The sequence below is a fragment of the Columba livia genome, chromosome 7, assembly GCF_036013475.1.
Source record: "Columba livia isolate bColLiv1 breed racing homer chromosome 7, bColLiv1.pat.W.v2, whole genome shotgun sequence".
Taxonomy (NCBI): Eukaryota; Metazoa; Chordata; class Aves; order Columbiformes; family Columbidae; genus Columba; species Columba livia.
This window is the reverse complement of record NC_088608.1, coordinates 1,907,612-1,928,949: the sequence shown is the minus strand read 5'-3', so window position 1 is coordinate 1,928,949 and position 21,338 is coordinate 1,907,612. Positions and strand designations below refer to the sequence as shown.

The window sequence follows — 21,338 nt, the reverse complement described above, 5'->3', positions numbered from 1 at the left end:
ACCAAGAGAACAGAAGCTCATGCACATTACCAACCCAGTTCTGGATTAACAAGATGGAGCATCAGGTATTGGAGACTGTGGTAATTAGCCAAATTAACTCCTGCGGCAAGTTTGGGCTTGTTCTGTCTTAACACAACAGAGTGGTACTCACGCCAGCAGTCGAGGGGTGAGAAGGAACCGATGAAACCGTTGTTTGCTGGGTGGCAACCGACGATGACCGTTGTTGTGGTAACTCGATGGTTTTAGCGTGTTTGTAGCCCACTACAAAAGGAAAATGTATTTTTTATTATGGAATCGACACAAAGTTAACATGGGATCTGCTCTGAATGAAGATCATGGTACAGGGCACGAGGTGGGTCAAATCTGCAATCCAGCTTCCCAGCTGTTGGTTATGTCCATAACTCTGCTTTGTGGAACTGCGGAGCAGGAGCCCGTGCGCGGTGCTGCCAGCGCGGCTGGATCCCGGGTTCGTTCTCCTACCTGTTGTGGTTGTGGCAAAGAAGCCGCCGTTGCTGTAGTAGGACAGGTGCTGATCCACGCCGTCCGAGGGCTCCGACTTCTCATCGCCGCCGCTGATGCTCAAGGCGCTGGCAGAGCGGGAGTGCTCCCGGCTGCGCCGCTGCGCCTGCACTGCACCCACACAGAAAAATACGTGTCTGGATAGATATAGGTGTGTGTGTGCACATACAGATCTGTGTGTGCACATATTCTGTAAAAACACCCAAAGCTCCCCGCATCCTGTAGCAGTTCTGCTCATAGTAGACAACTGACCCCAGGCCCTGTGCATGCAAAGCAGTATTGGTTACTGTATTTTAAAAAGTCAATAGAGGGAAGAAAACGGTCAATGAATCACAGTTTGTTTTCATGGTTACTCAGTGGTGTTTGCAGGGACACCCCAGGCGGTCAGCGCTACCCCGTGGATTTGCACAAGGATCAAACCCATTTTGCACAAAGAGAAGGGACTGTGGAACAAACCCGAGATCATGTGCAGGCTCCGGGACTGGATGTTGTCCTCTGCTGGGTCGTAGTCAAAGACCGACCCGGGATTCGTGCGCCACACACGGAGACCTGGAGGAGAAACCACATCTGTTGAGGAGAAGCTGTAGCTCAAGCAGCTTTTGGAGACTGAGCAGCACATCTGTCCTGAATAGGGGTAAAAACCTATCAGCAAAGGGCAAGCTCTAGTTCATACATTTGGGTTTAACCTATAGCACCCGTTTGGCTTTTTATTGAAGCTACATCAAGTGAGCTAAGGTGTTTCTCTAGTATGGATAGAGATGAAGTTAAAGATCCAAGAAATGTACATTGAGTATCGTATTACAAAGGTGGGCAGACTGGAGAGACAGACAGACCGTGTGATTTCCAGCTACTATAAGAGTATATTTATTTTCACAAAGGGGTTTGATAAAAACAAACATCATCTCCAAGTGATGATAAATTTGAACTGATATGGCTGAGCGTAAATACAACAACTCATCCAGGGCCGCTTGTGATTTGTGTAAATGAAGTACTGGGGTCATTATAAAACCTATAACGTGTTCTGCTAACCTGTGAGGTTCTCCTGATCCTGGTCCACGCGCTTGCGCTCCATCTCCACCACACGCCGCTGAATCCCCCGGTAGCTGATGTCGCTGAAATCCTGCATGTTCTTCTTCACACGTTCTGTAATGGGGTCGGTGACTACGGGTGTGAAACTACCTTTGGTCTTCTCAAAATCTTCATGGTATTTCACCTGCGATTTAAAATGAAATGTCTGTTCTCTGTAGCTCAGGTGAATGGGTTGTATTTGTGCTTCCCTCCCTGCTGTCTGTGTTCTGCTTTCCACAAGGAACCCCAAGATTTCCTGCCATCGTTCTTGCCTTTTGCATTTAAGGATCTGGGTAACCAAACTCAATCTATCGTGTACATTCCCCTTGAGCTCTAACCCCCAGAACGTCTCAGCATAAAAGGTTCCTATTTAAATCACTTTCCAACTTAAAAATACACGTAGAAATGCTCTTACTGTGGAGATGTGTTTCTGGGTCTCTCGCACCCGGCGCATTTCGGGTGTATCCAGCACATACGCAGCTTTGCCTTGGACTTGTTTTCGGAAACTGTCTGAATAAAGAACCTGCCGGATGAGAAAAGGGAGTGAGCGCAGGGCACAAACTCCTGCACTGCGGGGAACGAGCTGAACGGCAGAAACCACACAAGACACACCGGGACCGGAGAACGATCACTTCATATGTCATGGGTAAGAGCTGTAAAACCAGAAGACACTTGCAAAAGACACCAAGGGAACGTATGTTATTTGAAATACAACTGTTTGAAAAATAAACCACACCAAACTAAAGCAGTTAATTACACAGAAATACTCAACTGCAGCAGAAAGTAAAAAGCAAGTATTAAAGGATTTGATTTTGGTACGGCTACTTCATCCCTCCAAACAAGGTAGCCAGCTAATGTTAACGCCCGCGCTGTTAATTTGAGTAAGGAAATGTTACTTTTTAAAGTATTTTTCTCTACTGCTGAACAGAACGTACCGAGCTGATGTTCTCCTGGTTGCGTTTGGCTCGCTCCATCTCGGGCGTCAGCGGGGTCGGGGTTCCCTTCGCCAGCTGCTCCTTGTACAGGACCTGGGGTGCACAGAACGGGGTTCAGCAAGGGGGGCGGAACGCTCGCGGCTCGCGCTGTACGTGGTGTTATTGGGTAAGCACAGTCACCACTGCAGGGCCAGAAAAGATCTTGGGAAACAAAGCAGCTAAAAAGTTATTTGCTAGAGGAAAAGGTAAAAATTAAAAGGAAGAAGAGGCAAAATTTAGGAAAAGTGAGAAAACAAGGCTGAATTAGAAGTGGAGCTTGTGTTGGGAATGGTTATTTTTCACACCAGGCGGTGTCTCTTCTCCAGTACCGAGCTGATGTTCTCCTGGTTGCGTTTGACTCTCTCCATGTCGGGGGTGACGGGGGTGGGAGTCGCCTTCCCTAAACCTTCTCTGTATCCAACCTACAGGCACAGGGGAGCTGAGTCACCACCCACCCGCGCTGCCCCGTTACCGGGATTGCAGCCAACACCGTCCGTTAGGAGAGGAAACAAAATAAAGAGCAGCAGAAAAATAGCATTAAAAAGTTAATCGACAAAAGAAAAATCTTGTAAGTATTGTAACTTTAAGAGAAAACTTTCTATGTTTGACAGAAAAAAATAATTAGAGGGTTAAATAAAACCAGACAGCTATAAGTTATTTTGAAAACTAAAAGCTCTATGATAGCCCCTTTAGTTCCTGCCGACAATACCGAGCTAACGTGCTCCTGGCTGCGCTTGGCTCGCTCCAGCTCTGGAGTGACGGGGATGGGGGTTGCTCGCCCCAGATGTTCTTTGTACAACACCTGCGGGTACAAAACACGGATCCGCCATCTTCAAAACACCTCAGAATCAAAAGGGGTTGAGCACAAACTATTAGGTGGTTATAAATTGCTTTTAAGAGTCGTGAGTGGTTACACAGGCAGCACCGCACACAAGGCAAAAAGCTGCTGCTGCAAGGAAGGGTCAGAAAAATGAGCTGTAAAAGAAAAGGGCTGGTTTAGTGGTTACCGACGCCGGGCTCTATCCAGCTACAGCTCTGAGCACACAGACACAGCCCCATGGCTCAGAGTGCGGGCTCTATCCAGCTACAGATGGGGTGATGGCTCGCATTTTGGTTTTGAGCACTATGTGTGTCTTGTCTTTCTAGATATTTGCACAGCAAGAGTATTTTTAAAAACAAGGTTGATTTAAAACCATTCAATTTTCTGAACATATAATGCTGCTTGTAACATTACACATAGTTGAGTTTTTCAGAACGCATACTTGTCTCTCTTAACTGAAAGAGGGAACAAAGGAAAGACAACTATTATTTACTTCAATACATATTTTCTTTACTACCCATGGCTCAGAGCGGGAGTCTGGGGTCGGGGGGTGGGTTTCTTGTTTGGTTTTTGCTCAAATCAAATACCTCTGAAAAAGCCAATGAAATGAATAAAATAGAAATATATTGAAATGAAGTAATACTAAACAGTACGAAACACTATTATTAAACACCGAGCATAGAGAGGGGAGGCAGGAAAGCTGCCCTAAGGGCTGCGAGCTCTTACTCTTGTCTGGATAGAGCCCCCGGCTGCACAGCCTGAGCTCAGCACAGGCCTCAATTCTGGATCAAACCGTTAACGCTAACGTGATTTTACTTCAGAAGATGAGAGATTAATTCGCAGAAACAAATATATCTTATCTATTAAAATTAAAATCAACTTTCAGTAGGGAGTTAGAATGTTACTTCATTAAAATATAAGCACAAAGAATAAAAATATAAGCTATTTGAAGGTACCGAGCTAATGATTTCTTGATTGCGTTTGACTCTCTCCATCTCTGGAGTGATGGGTGTTGGGGTCACTTTCCCCACGTTTTCTTTGTACAAAACCTACAGGATACAAGGGAGTATCCAAAGGTCATTAAAAAGGCACCACCCAGAAAATCCAAAAACCAAAAACCACACAACAAAGAAAAACCAAAGCCAAAGGAAATAAAAGATAAAGAGAAAAACAAAGAGGAAACCAAAACCAAAGAAAGAAGCAACGGGAGCTTTGCCGTTAATCCACTGGGATGCAAAAAGGGATTGTGCATGGAATCCAGTGCACAAGAGTAGCAAGAAAGGGTTAAAAAGAAGCAAAACACAATATCCATAAAAACAAACCAAAAAAAAGGTCAAACCTCATTCTAGTAAAATGTGCTCCAGCCAGTGTTAAAGATACTGCGGTTTGTAAGCGCAGAGGGGTCCTGCGCAAGCCCAGCTTACTGACACTGCTGCAACGTTAAACAGAAAACCTAAAAGCTTCACTCAGCTCTTGAGCAACGGGGTTCCTGTTCAAAGTACCGAGCTAATGATCTCCTGGTTGCGTTTGACTCGTTCCATCTCGGGGGTGACCGGGGTCGGGGTCGCTTTCCCTATGTTTTCTTTATACAACACCTATGAGACAGAAGAAAGGAGCCACAGAAAGCAACAGTGAATGAAAACCTGTCTATCTGCAGACAAACCAAAAGCATTTTCTTCTTGCGTTTCTTTTTTCAGGGCCTAGCTATGATACATATACATTTTAAAGAAGGCACTTCGCAATGTTTTACTAGAGCAGGAGGGTTTTGCAAACTGGCTTTTAACTCCAGGATCACTGGTAACAAACAGTGTAAGCAAGCACTACGGGAGGCACCAGAACTACCACGTGGAGGGGCCGAGCATGTTACCAATATGTGAATTACTGGGTTTTTCTTTTTTAAAAAAGGACGTCAGCATTGCGCAGAAAATGAGGCTTGTTAATTGTTTTTAAGATTAGAGTTGAGCAAAAAAATCACTTCAAAAACAATTATAACTGTAACAAGTTAAATCACCGCTGTAAACTCACTGTAGTCAGACATGAGTAAGAAGAACCCACTTGTGCAAGCGGATTTAGAGCATTATTTTGGAACAAGCGTTACAAGGTCCACTTATCAAAACTGTTAAAACGTTCATTTAAATGGAGTCAACAGGAAGTTTTCTGATCAAGTACCGAGCTACAGATCTCCTGGTTGCGTTTGACCCGCTCCATCTCGGGGGTGACCGGGGTGGGGGTTCCCGTCCCCACGCTCTCTCTGTACAAAACCTGCACAGCGACAAGAAGGGGCCAAAACCAAATCACAGCTGCAGATAACAACAGAGCCCGCCAGCCGAGCCCGTTCTAGCGGGCCCTGAACGCGCACAGCGCGGTGGGTTTAGCTCAGCGGGCGCGGGGAGTCGCACACAGAAGCCTCTCCCATCAAATGTAAGACATTGCCATGGTGCAAGAGGAGCTCTGAAACTCCCGCTGAAGCCCGCGGGGAAGCTGGACCCTCCCTCTTCTATGATAACAGCATTAAAATAGTGTTTGGAGAAAGAACGAAAGAAAAAAGGCACACAAAAAAACGCCCACACCACAAGCAAAACCACAAACCACAGAGGAAAGAAAAAGGAATATGGAACAGGGAGCAAAACGGTTAAAAATATTTAGGATGATGTAAATAATTATATATATTAAGTAGTCAGTAACATTGGAAAATAGAATACAGTGAAGAAGAAAGGATGTTTTTATAAGTCGATTACAATGGAAGTAAGGAGTGGAATTGTTCGCTTTTAATAAAGGTTATAAAGTTCAGTTGAGTGGAGTTAAAAGGGAAATTGTTTTTCCTCCTCCAAATACCGAGCTAATGTGCTCCTGGTTGCGTTTGACTCTCTCCAGCTCGGGGGTGAGCGGGGTTGGGGTCCCTGTCCCCAGCTCCTCCTTGTACAAAACCTGCGGGCGACACGGCCGCGTCAAGAACAACAGCCAACAGGCCAACAACAGCAGCACACGGAACGGCTCCTGTAGTCCTGCCCGGGCAAGGCTTGCAATAAAAGAGGAAAATTAAACTGTCAAGCTAAACACTAATAATCTGTAACGACTTCTGGCAGAAAGCGAGAAAACCTAAAACCATCTCTGTTTGCTTCCCAGCAATCAACTCCGTTCCATTTATCAGCCCATGAAGCCCACAGCAGGTTACACCAGCCTGTGACAGAGCATCATCCCACTGAGGCCACTTCCACAGGCGATGAACAGTTCAGTTCTCATAGGGACAAAGAGTCAAAACGGGGAAATTAAACAAAACATTAAAAATTAATAAAAAAACCTACAACCCAACAAAAAAAAACCAAAACACCAAACAAAACTGATGATTGTTGTGTGTCAGAAAAGAAAAAACAGGTTATTTTTAAGAATAACAACAACAACAACAAATTAAAACAGAGTCAAAAAAAGGTGGAATTAAAAGTTATTAAGATAATTAAAACAAGAGAGGAACAAGAATGTTCTAAAGCAACAATCACGGGGGAAAAAAAACCTCCAAGGGAGCAGGATATTATTTTCTGTGTAAGTTGATTACAGGGGAACACAAATATTTTTGTGTTAGAATTATTTTTAAATGGATCAAAAGGGAATTTGCTGCTTTTTAAATTGAAAAAATACCGAGCTAAAGTTTTCCTGGTTGCGTTTGACGCGCTCGATCTCGGGGGTGAGCGGGGTGGGGGTCCCCGTGCCCAGCTCCTCCTTGTACAACACCTGCGGGGACACGGCTGCATTAGGAACGAGGAACAAGCGAACCACAGAAACACCCGTTTGCTGTGAGAACACGTGGCACGCGGGAGCTGCCGCCCTCGGCAAACCGCAGCATCAGAAAGGCGTGGAAATCAGAACACAGCGGAGAGGCCTGGACTTAAACACTGATCCAGCGGGACGAGTTCCCCCAGAACCCTCCAGTTCCCGGGACTTGGTGAAGTGCTTCTCACCGTGGACATTTAAAACTGGTATTTAGAAGATTAAAGCCTTATATAAATCAGATTGAAGTCTGTTATTGTCTCTTCAGGAAACTGCCGCCTGCCCACACCTGAGTGGTTGCAGCACCAGGTCCTAATGCACAAGTTTTGCTGCACACGGACCTTGAGGAGTTGAATGTTCCTGAGCAAAACTCTATTTATTGTCCAGCTCAGCAGCAAAAAATCCAGTTTGCTTATTACAGGAAGAACAGAGACGCAGCCATAATAAAGGCATATGTGTGAAAATGGTACCTGAGACATGATAATTACTAGTGCTCTCCTGTCTCCCGGGACACTCTCCTCAGCCTGAGAGACATCCTCACGTTTCGAATGCTCATTTGTGACCCTGCAAACCTGTGGTTCCAGCGCAGCCAGAGCCGCTGGCAGCAGCCGCGGGTTTGGGCCACTGGCTGTGCAACAATATGAACCATTTCCTAAGGGAAGAAGGCGTCAAGTACAACACAGAAGGAATAAAGACATCAAAGGTTCACCCATCACTGCAGGTGACAGCGGCAGGTACCACCGCAAGAAAGAATTCGGTTTTCATATGCAGTAAAACCAGAAAAAAACACCAAACCCAACAAACCAATAATCGAGGGTTGATGTGGTTAATTAAAGGAAAAGCTGATGAGTCAAAAGAAAGATGGGAAAACAGAATCCAAAAGTTATCATTAGTAAGATGATCTCATCAAAACAAAGTAACGATTATGAAGGGAAAAATGTCAAAACATGGGGAACAGGATATTTTTTTTGTGTAAATTGATTACAGGGAAATACAAAAGGTTCGGGGTGTTTTTTGGTGTTAACATTATTTTAAAATAGATTAAAAGGGAAACTGGTGCTTTTCAAATTAAGAAAATACCGAGCTAAAGTTTTCCTGGTTGCGTTTGACGCGCTCGATCTCGGGGGTGAGCGGGGTGGGGGTCCCCGTGCCCAGCTCCTCCTTGTACAACACCTGCGGGGACACGGGGGTTCAAAACCAGGTCAGAACAAAAGCGTCTCCGCACTTCCCGGGGGCAGCACAGGGAATTCTGAGGCGCGCTAAAGCCACTAGAAAGCGGGAACACTTGGCAAGTGCGGAACGGTTGAACAACGGGGAGAAATTCGGAGGAGGTGTTCTGATAGCTGGAATACTGCAGATTAATTCTTAGCTACACTGCAGCTGGGTAAGAAAGCATTAGAGAATGGAATTTAGCAAATATATAATTTAAAAGGTTGTTTAAAAAAGCAGAGTACTTTAAGCTTCACAAAAAAACTTTAAAGGACATGAAGCATCAAATATTATTATTATTAAAAAAACTTGTAAAAAATAAGTATATAAAATACATATAACAATGACTAAAAATTTTAATAGCAGAAAAGGGAAGTTTCTATGTTTATAAGTAAATGAGAGAGAGTAGAAAATTGAGAGTGTTAAAGAGTTACAGGGAGGTTTTCTTCTTGAATTACAACAACAATACCGAGCTAAAGTTCTCTTGATTGCGTTTGACCCTCTGCATCTCGGGGGTGACAGGGACGGGGGTGCCCGTGCCCGGCCCCTCTCTGTACAACACCTGGGGTGTTCAGAAATGGAAAGGAAAGGAAAGGCAAGGAAAGGCAAGAGGAGGACGGGAGGAGAGAGAGAAGACAAGTCATTCAGTATCATGACACTTCGAAGTATGAAAAATAGAGTTTTGTCAGCCTTGTTCAAAGGCAAAAACACAATGAAAATAATCAGATAATATTACTGTGAGGTTTGTTGTCATCTCACCTGGGTGCACACAAATATCGGCAGCAAGAACTGCAGGAGCTTGTTCCAAGCTACCTGAAAACCCTTTGCATTTATATCTTATTTTTTTTCCCCAAAGGAGTTTCCCTCATCAAACAAAAGATCTCGACTGAGCAGCTCTGTATCTGTATTTCTGAACAGGCTCAAAAAGGCCGCGGTGACCTCAGAGACCAGGAAAGGGAGCAAAGATTTAACACCGGTGGCCTCTCTGAGCTGAACTTTAACACCGGTGGCCTCGCTGAGCTGAACTTTAACACCGGTGGCCTCGCTGAGCTGAACTTTAACACCGGTGGCCTTGCTGAGCTGCCGCGTTCATCTCGAGTCAGGACTGAATTTCACATGGGTTGTGTCTGAACTGGTCAGAGTGAGTCCAAATTCATCCTAAGCTGCTCTAATTAAAAGAGAAATACAGAATAAAATTATACCATAATGGTAATTTGACTGGAATGCGTGGGGAGTAGAAGCAATACGGATAGAAATTCATTCCTATGGTAATTTTTCTTTATATATGCCATTCTTGTTATTTTTTCCTAGATCAGTCATAGGGGGATGCCACCCAGGTTTTCTTACAAAGACCTGTGGGGTGTAAGGAAGCACCCAATGCAGCGAAAGGGGGCACAGGGAGCACACGGGGGCGCTTTGCTTCGGGAACTGCTCAACGCTGGTTTGCAAGGCCCGGGTGAGGCTGAGGAACGTCAGAGGGTCGGCGGTTACTGGGGACAGCGAGACACTCCCAGCAGGACGGGGAGAAAACGAGGGACCGCTTCACTGCTGGGACTCAAGGAGGTTAAAATCTCACAGCTGGAGCTATTACATGAGACTGCAAAATTAAAACATAAGGATACTGGCAGTGGTTTAGTGGTTTGATTAAGAAAGGGTTGTTCAAAGTTCAACAGACTTGAAAGAAAAATTAAATATGGAGGAGTTAAAGGGATTTGGTTTGCGTTTGAATGGTAGGCTTTGTTTGATTCAGCAATACCGAGCTAATGTTCTCTTGATTGCGTTTGACTCTCTCCATGTCGGCAGTGACCGCAGTGGGGGTGCCAGTCCCTAAACCCTCTTTGTACAACACCTGTGAGGTACAAGAAAGTTGCCACAGAAGAAAGAAAAGCACTCAACACAGGCAAAATCATTAAATCTGACTCTTTTGTGAATTATGTTTAGCGTTAGGATCACTTTTTAATTAATTTCACACTTTTCTCAAGGCAAATATTAAGGAAAGGGATGATTATTCTGTAAATATATGACTGCAGATACTGGAAGATGAAGGGTTAAGATAAAACAAACATGGAAAGAAACACCACGTAGTTAATATCAGGGCTCACTTCCAGTTTTGGTTCTTAAAGGAAATGCAGGTGAAGTTGTAAATCAGTTGTAAATCACCAAAAAAATCAAAGCACAAAAAGGTGGAATATAAATGAGTTAAAAATATTGCCAAGAAAAAGAGAGGAGCAGGGTGAGATTCTAAACCATCGAAGAAAAACAGATTATATGTTAGGATGTTACGCAAACGTAAGTTATTATAATTGTTTTTTTTAAATACCGAGCTAATGTGTTCTTGATTGCGTCTGACTCTCTCTATTTCTGGAGTGACAGGGGTGGGGGTACCTGTCCCTAGGTCCTCTTTGTACAACACCTGCAGAACACAAGCACCCAGCCAGGTGAGAACATCACACTCCTCCGCAAGTACAGTGCGCTGGACAGATCATTTACCTGCTCTATAGGTAGGTGTAAGCTGGGATTACATGTAAAATGGACACTGTTTCTTTTCGTGTGCAGCTTTATAAGTACAGCCAGCAGCTCAGCAAAGCACTCACGGTCTGCGCTGAGGTGCTTGAACACAAATTTAAATATTCTGACTGAATAGGTTGCTATGTTTTGCTTTTCATCTTAGTTTAGGAAATGTAATAATATTACTTCTCAAGCAGTCAGCATTTCTAGATATTTTTGTCTATGATGTTACAAACAGCTGAACTTTCCACAGGCGTGTTTAATACAGAAATACTTAGTTGTGGGCTCCACTTCATTTTGATTTCTGTAACTATTTGCTCAGAGCACCACTATTTTACTTTGGTTTAGGTCTCTAGTAAGAAAAACAATTGCATTTTAGCTCTTATGTTATTAGATTTAACCTGTAATTGTTTGATCAAATGGGAAAAAAAAGGGCATTTTTCCTGAACAGAGTTGCATAGGAGATGTGTGGGTTGGTTTATACCCAACCATAAATACATTACAAATGCACTCATGGCTCTTGCAGCCAGTAAAAGAATGGCAACAAAACAAGCTAACAAAACAAGGCAGAACAAATCACTCCTTGGTGTCATTGAAACAATTAAAGAATAGAAAAATCAAGCACTCACAGCAAGGCAAAACATATGTAAAATAAAAACAAAAGAAGAATCATTTGAAAAAAAACAATCAAATGTGCAAAATGAGCTGTAAAGTACATTAGCATCATTAACAGCTCCCAAAGTTCTGTCCATCTGATCCATTGTTTTCAGCCTAATTGTAAGACATCATCCGGGTATTTTCTGTTTCTAGTTCTGTGCTTAGAAAAGGTCACAGAAATAATACAGGTAAGTGGCTGATTTTAATTATTACTTCAAAATTGAGATACTTCAACTCCTTCCTGCTGAATACGGGGGTTTAGAGATCTGTTCCTTTTCAATGAAAAATACCCACAGCCACCACCAGAGCCTGGAGCACAGGGATATGGGTACACAGAAAATATTGGCCATTACCGAACTGATGTGCTTCTGGGTCTCCTTGACGCGCTTCACTTCCGGCAGATCAGGAATTGGAGTTCCTTTGCCAATACTCTCCTTGTACTTGATCTACAAAGGCACAGACATAGCAAAAAGTAAATGGATTTACATGAAAACGCAGCTGACGCAAGTAACAAATTACAGAACGAAGATAGATCTTGGACACTTTACAAACTCATTCAAATCGCAGGTACTAAATACATTCTGATAGAAGGAAATTATCAAGGAACCTTCTATGAAGTTTATCTCTAATAAATCAGTGCCACAATTCTACCAAGTACTTTATCAATAACTCAGCTTAAGGTAACAAGGCAGGGCCTTGTTTGAGCCAGCTGGGGTATCTAATGCCTCCCAGGGGCTCAAATTCAGCAAGAACATACCCCCTGATTTACAAAGGAATCATTTCAGGGTTTCTTAAAATTCTAAAAATTCTAAATAATTTCTGAAATAGCATTGACACAGGCACCTACATTCAGATGTGGATACATAAAGAATGTTATCGTGATCTTGCGGAGACTGAAAATATAACAATTCTGGTTGGCTTCAAGACCTGCTGGTGAAGCCTTCTCCTCAGATTTAAAAGCAATCACCAGAAAATTACTTCAGCTGTTGCTGAGATCTCGCTGTGAACGGCACGTCACTAAAAGGGGTTTCTAAGACCAGGTGTAAATACCTTTGAACCTGATCCCGTTTGGTCTTTCTACCAATGGAAGAAGAATTTTCAATTTGTAAAAATGGATCATATTCAACAAAGGTGGGAGTCATCACACAACATTGGAACTATTACGGTGCTGTTTACATTTCCACTTTACAATAACAAAAAGACGAATAGCATTTTACAATAACATATTTAACACGCTATGCATGAAACACGAGGCTAGTAAGTTTTTTAGTAAGTTTTATACTAAAATGATGTCAGTGTTCAAAAAAACATGAAAAATAATTGCACATTTCAAAATAAAAGGAATATGTATTATTCCTTTTATTCCTATTATTCCCATTTTAGAGAGTTATAATCTTATTTATATATACTTATACTTTTATATATATACATTTAGATGTATATATTTATATATATATTCATAGAGATATATATACACAAAAGCTTTCTGAGACATGCTTTAGTAAGGCTTTGGATGCTGTTTGCCCTGGAATCCTCACAGAGAACCCAACACAGTGGATCCCAGTTTGCAGGTGACACCGAACTGGGAGGACGGGCTGACCCACCCCAGGGTTCTGCGGCCGCCCGGGCGACTGGGACAGTTGGAGACATGGGCTGAGGCACCTCCTGAAGGTCCCCGGGGAAATGCACAGTCCTGCGACTGCGGAGGAACAAGCCCGGGCCGTGGTACGTGCTGGGGACAACTGGGAAGCAGCGTCGCTGAGAAGGACCTTGGGGACCTGGAGGACACAACTGACCATGAGCCACTAACTGAACTATTGGGTGTTCTGACTCTTCTAGGACTGGGTCAGAAACTGCTTCTATAGAATTTGCTTAGCATGAATAAGTTTGCTCGGCATAACTTCTGCAAGCTGTGAACCTTGGAACTTTCTGCTTTTTCAAGTAAAAAAGACCTGAGAGTCTTCAAGTCAGAAGGGGAACCACGTCCTTGGGGATAAATAAAGGAGCACAATGGCATCTGACAGAACAATGTTCTGTTTTGCCAAGATCTTTTCTCCAGCTGCAGGTGCAAAATGGCAGCTGGAGGTCAGGACTTGGAGCCAAATGACCAAAATGAGGAGATCCAATAAAGAACCCCAGACTCTAATTCTGCAGTCGGCCCAGAGTGACACACAGGAGTGGGGGCGCGGACTCGGGGTGTAACTGTCCAAGTTCTTTTCCACTGAGGGTCCCTCTTCAGGAGGCACCAGCTCAGGCTGCTTTGGGCTGTTCCTGGGGAATAAATTCTATATTTTAGAAGAATTTCTGGAATCCATGCCTGAGTCTCTGCTGTGGGGAACCTAGGGAGAAGAACTGCCCTAAGAACTGGGGAGTTCTGAGTCCAGCTCAGGGCTCACCAGTACACGAAAAACACTGGAGCAAGTCCAGAGCAGGGCCACAAAGACGAGTAAGAGACTGGAGCAGCTTTGGTGTGGGAAGAGGCTCAGAGAGCTGGGACTCTGCAGCCTGGATGGAGAGGAGGCTCAGGGGGAGCTTAGCGGTGTGAATAAATACCCAGTGAGAAGGAATGAAGAAGAGGGAGCCACTCGGGAGTGCTCAGTGACAGGACAGGAGGTAACCGGCACAAACTAAAAACCAGAAAATTCAATCTGAGCACAGGAAAATAGTGTCTAACTGCCCTCATGGTAAAAAACTGACACAGGTTGCCCAGAGTGGTGGTGGAATCTTCATCCTTCAAGATATTCAAAACTCAACTGGACGTGGCTCCAGGCAACCTGCTCTACCTCATTCTGCTTCAGCAACGGGGCTGGAGTAGATGATCTCAAGAGGTCTCTTCCAACCTAAATAATTCTTTAATTCTGTGCTAAATGAACAGTGTTTGAGATGAGATTAAAATGATGGCTAGAGGTTTCATGTTTTAGAAATGGATTGTAAGTAACAGATTGAATGTTAATCATTAGAAAGATTACTGTTTAGGTAACAAGAATAGGTAAAAACTTTTAGGAAGTTTGGATTATTGCCAAACCACTGTTAGCAACATTTAAAGAAATAAGAAGGGGGAAAAGATATTATTTCAAGCTGAAATGGCATTGGTGGAGTATTAAAAATCAATTCTTTTGTACCGAGCTGATTGCATCCTGAGTTCTTTTAACTCTCTGCATCTCTGGTGTCTTTTCAATAGCAGTTCCAGTTCCAATATCTTCTTTATACAAAATCTTAATATTTAGAATGAAGACAACAAGGTTAAGCAAACAAAACACAACATTATTTCTCCTAGAGTGAATACAGCTCATGACAGTGATTTGTAAGACTCGGAGGACCCTTTCCAGCCACTGCCTTAGTGCCCGTCTGCAGTCTGTCCTGCAACCTGAGCGCCATTGGTGCAAAAAAGGGCCTGATCATTTGTATTTGTAAGTTAAGTAGAACATAAAAACATTTGTAGGCTAATTTTAGGATTGAAGACTAGTATTCTAATTTTGTTCTATGTTTTTCTTTTTTAATGTTTTACACAAATGTTTTCCACTTATTTACTTCCTCGTGGCAAAACTACACAGCAGACTTTCGGCACTTCAGGTAAACACATGAAATGTGAAACAAATTCATGAGACAGCTCACTTTTCACTGGAAGGAGACGGTTGCAGCACAACAAGAATCCGCTGCTTACCTGTGACAGCACAAAAGAAAGGGGGATACCGGTACTACCAGTTTAAGCACAGCATTGATTGTTCAGCTGTATCACAGCTACGGATGGGATGTGTGAAATAGTGCGATCAGGGCACCCACAACAAACAGCAGCTAAAACGGGCTGCAAAAGGCACCTAAATCTACTTCCAATAAAATTAGGTTTGGTTGAAAAAGTTCTTACACACATTCAAGCAGATCAAGAACATGAGAATATGTAAGAAAAGAGCTAAGAATAGTTATTTCATTAAACATATTAAGCTGTATTTTTTGGAATGAGAACTGCAAATAGAAATTAACCATACCGAGCTGAAATTCTTCTGGTTCTCTTTCACACGCAGCATTTCTGGTGTGTCTTGTACAACTGTAACTTTTCCTTTACTGTTCTGTAGGTCCCACTGATACTGAAGCTGTTGAAAAAAAATAGAGTAAAATGACAAAGGTTGACTCTATGCCAGAAACATTTACTCACAAAGATTTCTTTGAAGATGAGAAAAAAAACAGGTTTTTCTCATACACAGCAGAGCCTCTGCCTGAAGATCCCTGAGAACATAAGGGCATCCTGGTTGGCATTAAAGTGCGATAACAGGACCTTATTATATGAAAAAAAAGCAGAACATTTTTTATTATTTGACAGTAACAGTGGTTATTATTTATATACGCACCGTGCTAACATTCTTTTGGTTCTCACGGACTCTCTGCATTTCTGGTGTGTCTGCTACAGGCACGTAGTACGGCATGGTCTTCTCTGCATCTTCCTTGTACTTTTTCTGATAGAAAATACAAAATATAGTCCATTAATACCAAAGCAGTAATAAATAATCCGGCATTACTTATTGTTGCGTGGCGCCCACCTTTATGGGAATGTGAGTACTTCTGTGTCTGATATAAATTCCAACCATGCATCTGTGTAAAATTTCTTTTAAACATTAGGTTATTAAGAAGCAGGAAAATAAGGCTAAATCTAGAACAAAATTAGCTTTGGTATTGCATAAGCAAGAAAAAGTATTGTTTCATTTGATAAATTAATTTCACTACTGAAATGGAATTTCAGAGTAAGAGATGCCAGATCACAGCTCTAGAGAAACTTGTTTTGCTGGTGTGTCTCTTGACTGCTGTGCCAGGTGGTTCTTTAGGTGCCCCAAACTGGTCGCCACTCAAGGTTCCCATGCGAACAATGATTAAATTGCTCCACTCAGGATACCTGGCTCGCAAGGTTCTTGACCTGCTGGGCATGAATAATCTCCGGAGTGTCGACAACACTGGTGTAGTTGGCTTTCTCCATTTCTGCCAACTGTTTGTATTTGATCTGTTGGGGAGAGCTCACATTTAGGTACCTTCATCATATCTTGACCATTATTTTAATTTGGTTTAATCAGAAAAAAACCCTGTTAATAAATTTTCCTTTAAAGAAGACATAAGATGTGACACACGAGACATTCACACAGACCTGGCTGGCAATGTCAGTGGCATTTCTGGCTCTCACAAAATCTGGTGTCTCCAAAGCCAGTTCTGTCAGACCTTTTCCTCTGATTTCTAATTCCAAGGCTTTTTTGTATTCTTTCTGCAGATGAAGACAAAGGAATGGCCAAGTTCACACTAGTGTTATACAGCAGAAGCACTGATCAGTTGGAGGCTGTTACTGAGGTGTTTTCTAAGCAGCTTTGGACATACCTCGCTCAGGATTTGAGTTGCGTTCTTTGCTCGTAACATGTCTGGAGTCTCCTCTAGAGCTGTTAGTCCTTTACCTTTGACAGCTTCCTCCAGATCCTTCCTGTACTCTTTCTGCAGAAGAAGGAAAAAGAGAACTGCAAAGCCAGCCTAAAGAGAGTTCTACACTCCACAATTGTGTTGCAAATATTAAAAAAAAAAAAATCAAAAGCTTTGAAAGGAAAAAGATTGTTTTTAAAACCACAAAGAATAGTGTATGTATATATATAAAGAGATATATATACATAAGAACTACTGCAAGGGAATATAGTAATTATTGCTCAAGACAAATTGCAAAGACACACTCATAGACACTCTGCTGTGGAACAGTTATGCTGGTGAATGGCAGAGAGGGACACAGTAAATATGAACACAGTTAACGAACGATGAAATAAATGTCCACGACCAATTAGATCACAACAGCAACTATATGTAAACATGCTTAATGTGAATGGTTAGGAAAAAGGAAGAGGTGAAGAAGAAATGCTGCTGGGAATTCTTAGTGGAATTATTGAACTTGACAGAGGAAATAAGCACAGAACAACTGCTACCTCGCTTGCTATTTTGGTTGCATATTTGACATGTAATAAGGATGGTGTAATCTCCAAGCCAGTAAGGTTTCTGCCCTTAATGGACTCTTCAAAGTCCTTCTTATATTCTTTCTAATAAGAGTAAGAAGAAAGAAAAAAGCAAAATAGCAAATATTTACTACATTATTTTTAATTCCATGAAAAACTACTGGGAGGATGGAGAAGCGGTTTGGTTTTATATTTATGCCAGAACGACAACCTGCTACAGTCAGCACTGTGGGCACCTACAGGAATAAATCTCCTTTCTGCCAAAGTCCATGAAACAGCTCATTACTACCAATGGAAACACGACCTGACTCTGTCTTTTTTTTCCTGCTTATTTGTATATGCAGAGAACACACTTGACGGAATCACTGGAACAGAATGACTAATGGCCTTACACAGGTGGTTTTCAGCATGCATGAGCCTTCACCGGTGACAGAACAAGATTATACTTCAAACAAACAGAAAAGAACCGCTCGAGGAAATAGAATGACAAGTCAGTGAAGAACACTATGACAGTGGAGACAAACAGGAGGTAAATGGGTTTCTCAAAAACAGAGTTCTGAGATGAAAAGAACTGGGGTACTTTCTGTGGACTATGATCACAGACACACGGACTGAACTCCTGTTGCAAGAATTTAAGTGAAATATAATTCACAGCACGTTTCTTCTAAAGACTCAAAGACTTGCTTAAGCTTCATTTACTGATAGCTTCTTCAGGAAAGTTACAGATAACGTACACTTCATCGTAACACAGGAAAGCTGCATGAACTTTAAATATGGTATTTCATAACCAATATAAAGAACATGTGACATAGCTGTAATTCTTCAGTCTATCAACATGCACAAGTTCCAAGTTCAATTGCCTGTCTAAATCACTGTGAAAACTGGACTATAAAAAATACATTTTAAGGTTACTTTAGCCTATCAGTATTGATTCTGCTCATACCTCACTCTGCATGAGCTGGGATTCCTTTGCAGTGAGGTATGTTGGAGTTTCAAAGTCCAGCATAGGTTTTCCTTTCTCCTTCTCATATTTTTCTTTGTATTTCACCTGAGAAAAAAAGAATAAAAGTTACCCTCCTAAATAATCAAAGAATTAATTCATCGACTAGTATGTGCCTACTTGGGTCAACAGATAAATGGCTAATACTGTTTTACCTTCCTGAAATCCATATTATTGACCATAAAATGAAAAATCAATGGTCAGGCTTGCAGCATAATGTGTATGGCCTAAAGTTCTACCAATATATTTCCTGTCGTGGAGAATAAGCAGCGTCAGTTCAGATTTGAAGAAGTTACTGATCACAAGAAGGAAAGTGGGCAGCTGTAAAAATCAAACTTGAAGGCACTTGGACCGAGCTCAGCCAGTTCCAGCTTAGGGGACTGCAGGGCTTGGAAAGACGCCGTTTGGTGACTTGCTAACTAATTCTGTGCCTGGGTGTCCAGGAAGTCAAATGTCCACAATTATAAAGACATTCTTGCTTCAAGTTACAGTATCCAGCCTCTAGGGCTGCTTTTTCAGACTGCTGCATGAGATAATATTATGTTTATGGCTGACAGGGGTCCTGATCTCAAACTGGAGCAAAAAGTATTGACCCTAACCACAAACTGACTAACAGCCATTTCCTTATAGTCCCTTGCTATGTAACGTTTCGTTCTTCCTTGCCAAGCAGCAGAACAGTTACTATGGCCCTTCACGGTCTCACAGTAATTTCCCTCTTGCTTTACAGTCAACTGACTTCACAGTAAATAAATATGTGGAATACAGAGGATTAGAGACCAAATCAGAGGATGATTTCCTCTGGAATGATTCACCACTTGCTATGTTCCAGAGGGAAAACGTCAGATACATTTAATAACAGCAGCTATTGTTTTGGTTCAAGCAATTCTGGATGCAGAAAAAGAATGGAGGAGCTCTCCTCTCTATCACTTGAGGCTAGAATGGATAAAGCAATTGAAAATATACTGTCAGCAACAACCCTGCTTCTTTCAGTTCCCAGTTTCTGTGATTACCGGGTCCTTTTTCTGCAGAAGAAATCATCCTGGTAAATGCATTATACTGGGTAAAAACGCATTATACTGGGTACAACCGACTGCAGAACCGCTGAGGCTGGTGCTCAGTGAGTGGGGTTAACGAGAAACGCGTGACCAACTTACGTGGCTCTGTAGTTCTGATGCCTCCCTTAGATGAACCTGTTCAAGATTATCTGGCACCACATGGTAGTGACCCTTACTCTTCTCATATTGCTTCTTGTACTGGTACTGAAGGGAAGGTGTCAAAAATCATCTCAATTAAAAAAATATATCCCTCAGCAAATTTACTTCTTAGGTCCAATCAAAGCAACACTTCAATGGAATCAAAGAGAAATTAGAAATACAAAAAGCAAAACAAAACCAAGAAGTTCAACTCTCAGTAGCAGATACCACTTCTAAAGATGTGCCGAACAGTTATCTTGTCTTTGACCATTTTGATTGCAACAAAGACTTTTTTCAAAATCATGATTGAAAAAAGAAAGAGAAGAAGAAAAAAGAAAAGACAGTAGATAAATGAAAAGGCTTTTCTCAGTAAAATTGTCAGGTCTTTTGTTAAGCAGAATTCTGTACATCTACAACAGGGAGATGTTAAACACAAATATGAAATTAAAAAAGACAAAAATAAAAATTTTAAATATGGTAAGCAGTAAAGAAAAAGGTAAAAAAAGAAGAAGATAGTATTTGTTAGTGTGATGCAATCAGTAAAAACTTCATAAAGAATAAATCCACTAAAATTTTTTTAGAGGATTTAAAACATTAGCAGTTCTACAGCTAATAAAGATTTCACTTCCCAGAGGACAAATGTGGCAAAGTCACTAGTTAATGAGGAAGAAATCTTTAGGAAGCAGAGGAAGAGATCACTACCAGGTGCTGGCCCGTGAACAACGGCAGAGGGAGCGATGGTTACAGAACTGGTTAGAGAGGTCGGGTCAGAACGGATCAGTACTCATGGAAAACTGCCGGGGCGGGGGCTGAGTTAAGGAGCTTACGGCACTGGCGAGCTGGCTGGTGCTCAGCACGTGGTTCATGATCAGCGACTCCTTCATGTCTGTCACGGGCTTATGGAGTTTCTTTAAATCTGCCTTGTACTTCACCTGCCGGGAAGAAAGGACAAACAACATCAGAAAAGGTGACTGCTAAAAACCCCTGTGATCTTGAATGCATTAATGACATACAGGAGGTCTTTGTTAAAGAAATGTGACACTTTTGATTTCCCCAGAGGACAACCAGAAGCAAACATACCTCACTGGCCATGTTGTGAGCATCTTTCATGGTCTTGTAGATTTTAGCCTCCTTTAAATCATACTTTGGCTTTTTACCCTTCTCTTTGGAAAAATTCTCCTTGTATTTCACCTAAATTAAAAAAAACCCATGTATTACAACTGTTCTTGAGTACTCACCTGCTTGGCTGCAGAAGGCAAAGAGACCATCGATGCTGATGGTGAGCAGAAGAATGAAAATGCAGTAACTTGAAGGCATCCACTGGTATAAAGGTTATTTTCAAAATGAAGACATGGAAAGAAAATCTACACCTGTATTTACAAAATACCACTTGCGATTTTTTCATTCACCACACAGGTTACATTTCCTTATTGTAAAAAACAACAGACAGGGCTAAGAGAAGTATGTTGACAAACAATGGCTAAATTCTGACTCGCAGCGATGAAGAATTTTTCATTTGATAGATAAAATATACCCTAATCCACAAAGAGACAGAAACTGACACAAGAATAAAGGGCATTTGAAAGAACTTGTGATGTTCTTCTTGAAGAAATACGAGCTTTAAAAACTACCTCAAGACACCCAAGCACTGAAGAC

At 42.0% G+C, this 21,338-nt stretch overlaps 1 protein-coding gene across 29 annotated transcripts in view; it reads right to left on the bottom strand.

The window, feature by feature from the left end:
• The window catches only part of NEB (nebulin), a 116,148-nt gene that overhangs the window by 838 nt on the left and 93,972 nt on the right, over positions 1 to 21,338 (bottom strand). For 4 of the 29 annotated variants that reach the window (XM_065070178.1, XM_065070148.1, XM_065070156.1 and 1 more), the window contains 29 exons: positions 20,763 to 20,873; positions 20,510 to 20,614; positions 19,644 to 19,748; positions 18,433 to 18,537; positions 17,463 to 17,573; positions 16,876 to 16,986; positions 16,652 to 16,765; positions 16,406 to 16,510; positions 15,867 to 15,971; positions 15,507 to 15,611; positions 14,643 to 14,735; positions 11,874 to 11,966; positions 10,676 to 10,768; positions 10,112 to 10,204; positions 8,825 to 8,917; positions 8,227 to 8,319; positions 7,018 to 7,110; positions 6,217 to 6,309; positions 5,551 to 5,643; positions 4,884 to 4,976; positions 4,338 to 4,430; positions 3,271 to 3,363; positions 2,891 to 2,983; positions 2,523 to 2,615; positions 2,003 to 2,110; positions 1,549 to 1,732; positions 976 to 1,068; positions 481 to 630; positions 152 to 261 (listed from right to left, as the gene is read on the bottom strand). In XM_065070178.1, the coding sequence (XP_064926250.1) occupies positions 152 to 261; positions 481 to 630; positions 976 to 1,068; positions 1,549 to 1,732; positions 2,003 to 2,110; positions 2,523 to 2,615; positions 2,891 to 2,983; positions 3,271 to 3,363; positions 4,338 to 4,430; positions 4,884 to 4,976; positions 5,551 to 5,643; positions 6,217 to 6,309; positions 7,018 to 7,110; positions 8,227 to 8,319; positions 8,825 to 8,917; positions 10,112 to 10,204; positions 10,676 to 10,768; positions 11,874 to 11,966; positions 14,643 to 14,735; positions 15,507 to 15,611; positions 15,867 to 15,971; positions 16,406 to 16,510; positions 16,652 to 16,765; positions 16,876 to 16,986; positions 17,463 to 17,573; positions 18,433 to 18,537; positions 19,644 to 19,748; positions 20,510 to 20,614; positions 20,763 to 20,873 (3,024 nt within the window). The remainder of the gene's footprint in view (positions 1 to 151; positions 262 to 480; positions 631 to 975; positions 1,069 to 1,548; positions 1,733 to 2,002; positions 2,111 to 2,522; positions 2,616 to 2,890; positions 2,984 to 3,270; positions 3,364 to 4,337; positions 4,431 to 4,883; positions 4,977 to 5,550; positions 5,644 to 6,216; positions 6,310 to 7,017; positions 7,111 to 8,226; positions 8,320 to 8,824; positions 8,918 to 10,111; positions 10,205 to 10,675; positions 10,769 to 11,873; positions 11,967 to 14,642; positions 14,736 to 15,506; positions 15,612 to 15,866; positions 15,972 to 16,405; positions 16,511 to 16,651; positions 16,766 to 16,875; positions 16,987 to 17,462; positions 17,574 to 18,432; positions 18,538 to 19,643; positions 19,749 to 20,509; positions 20,615 to 20,762; positions 20,874 to 21,338) is intronic. The other 25 variants (XM_065070161.1, XM_065070179.1, XM_065070162.1 and 22 more) reach the window with 23 other exon arrangements.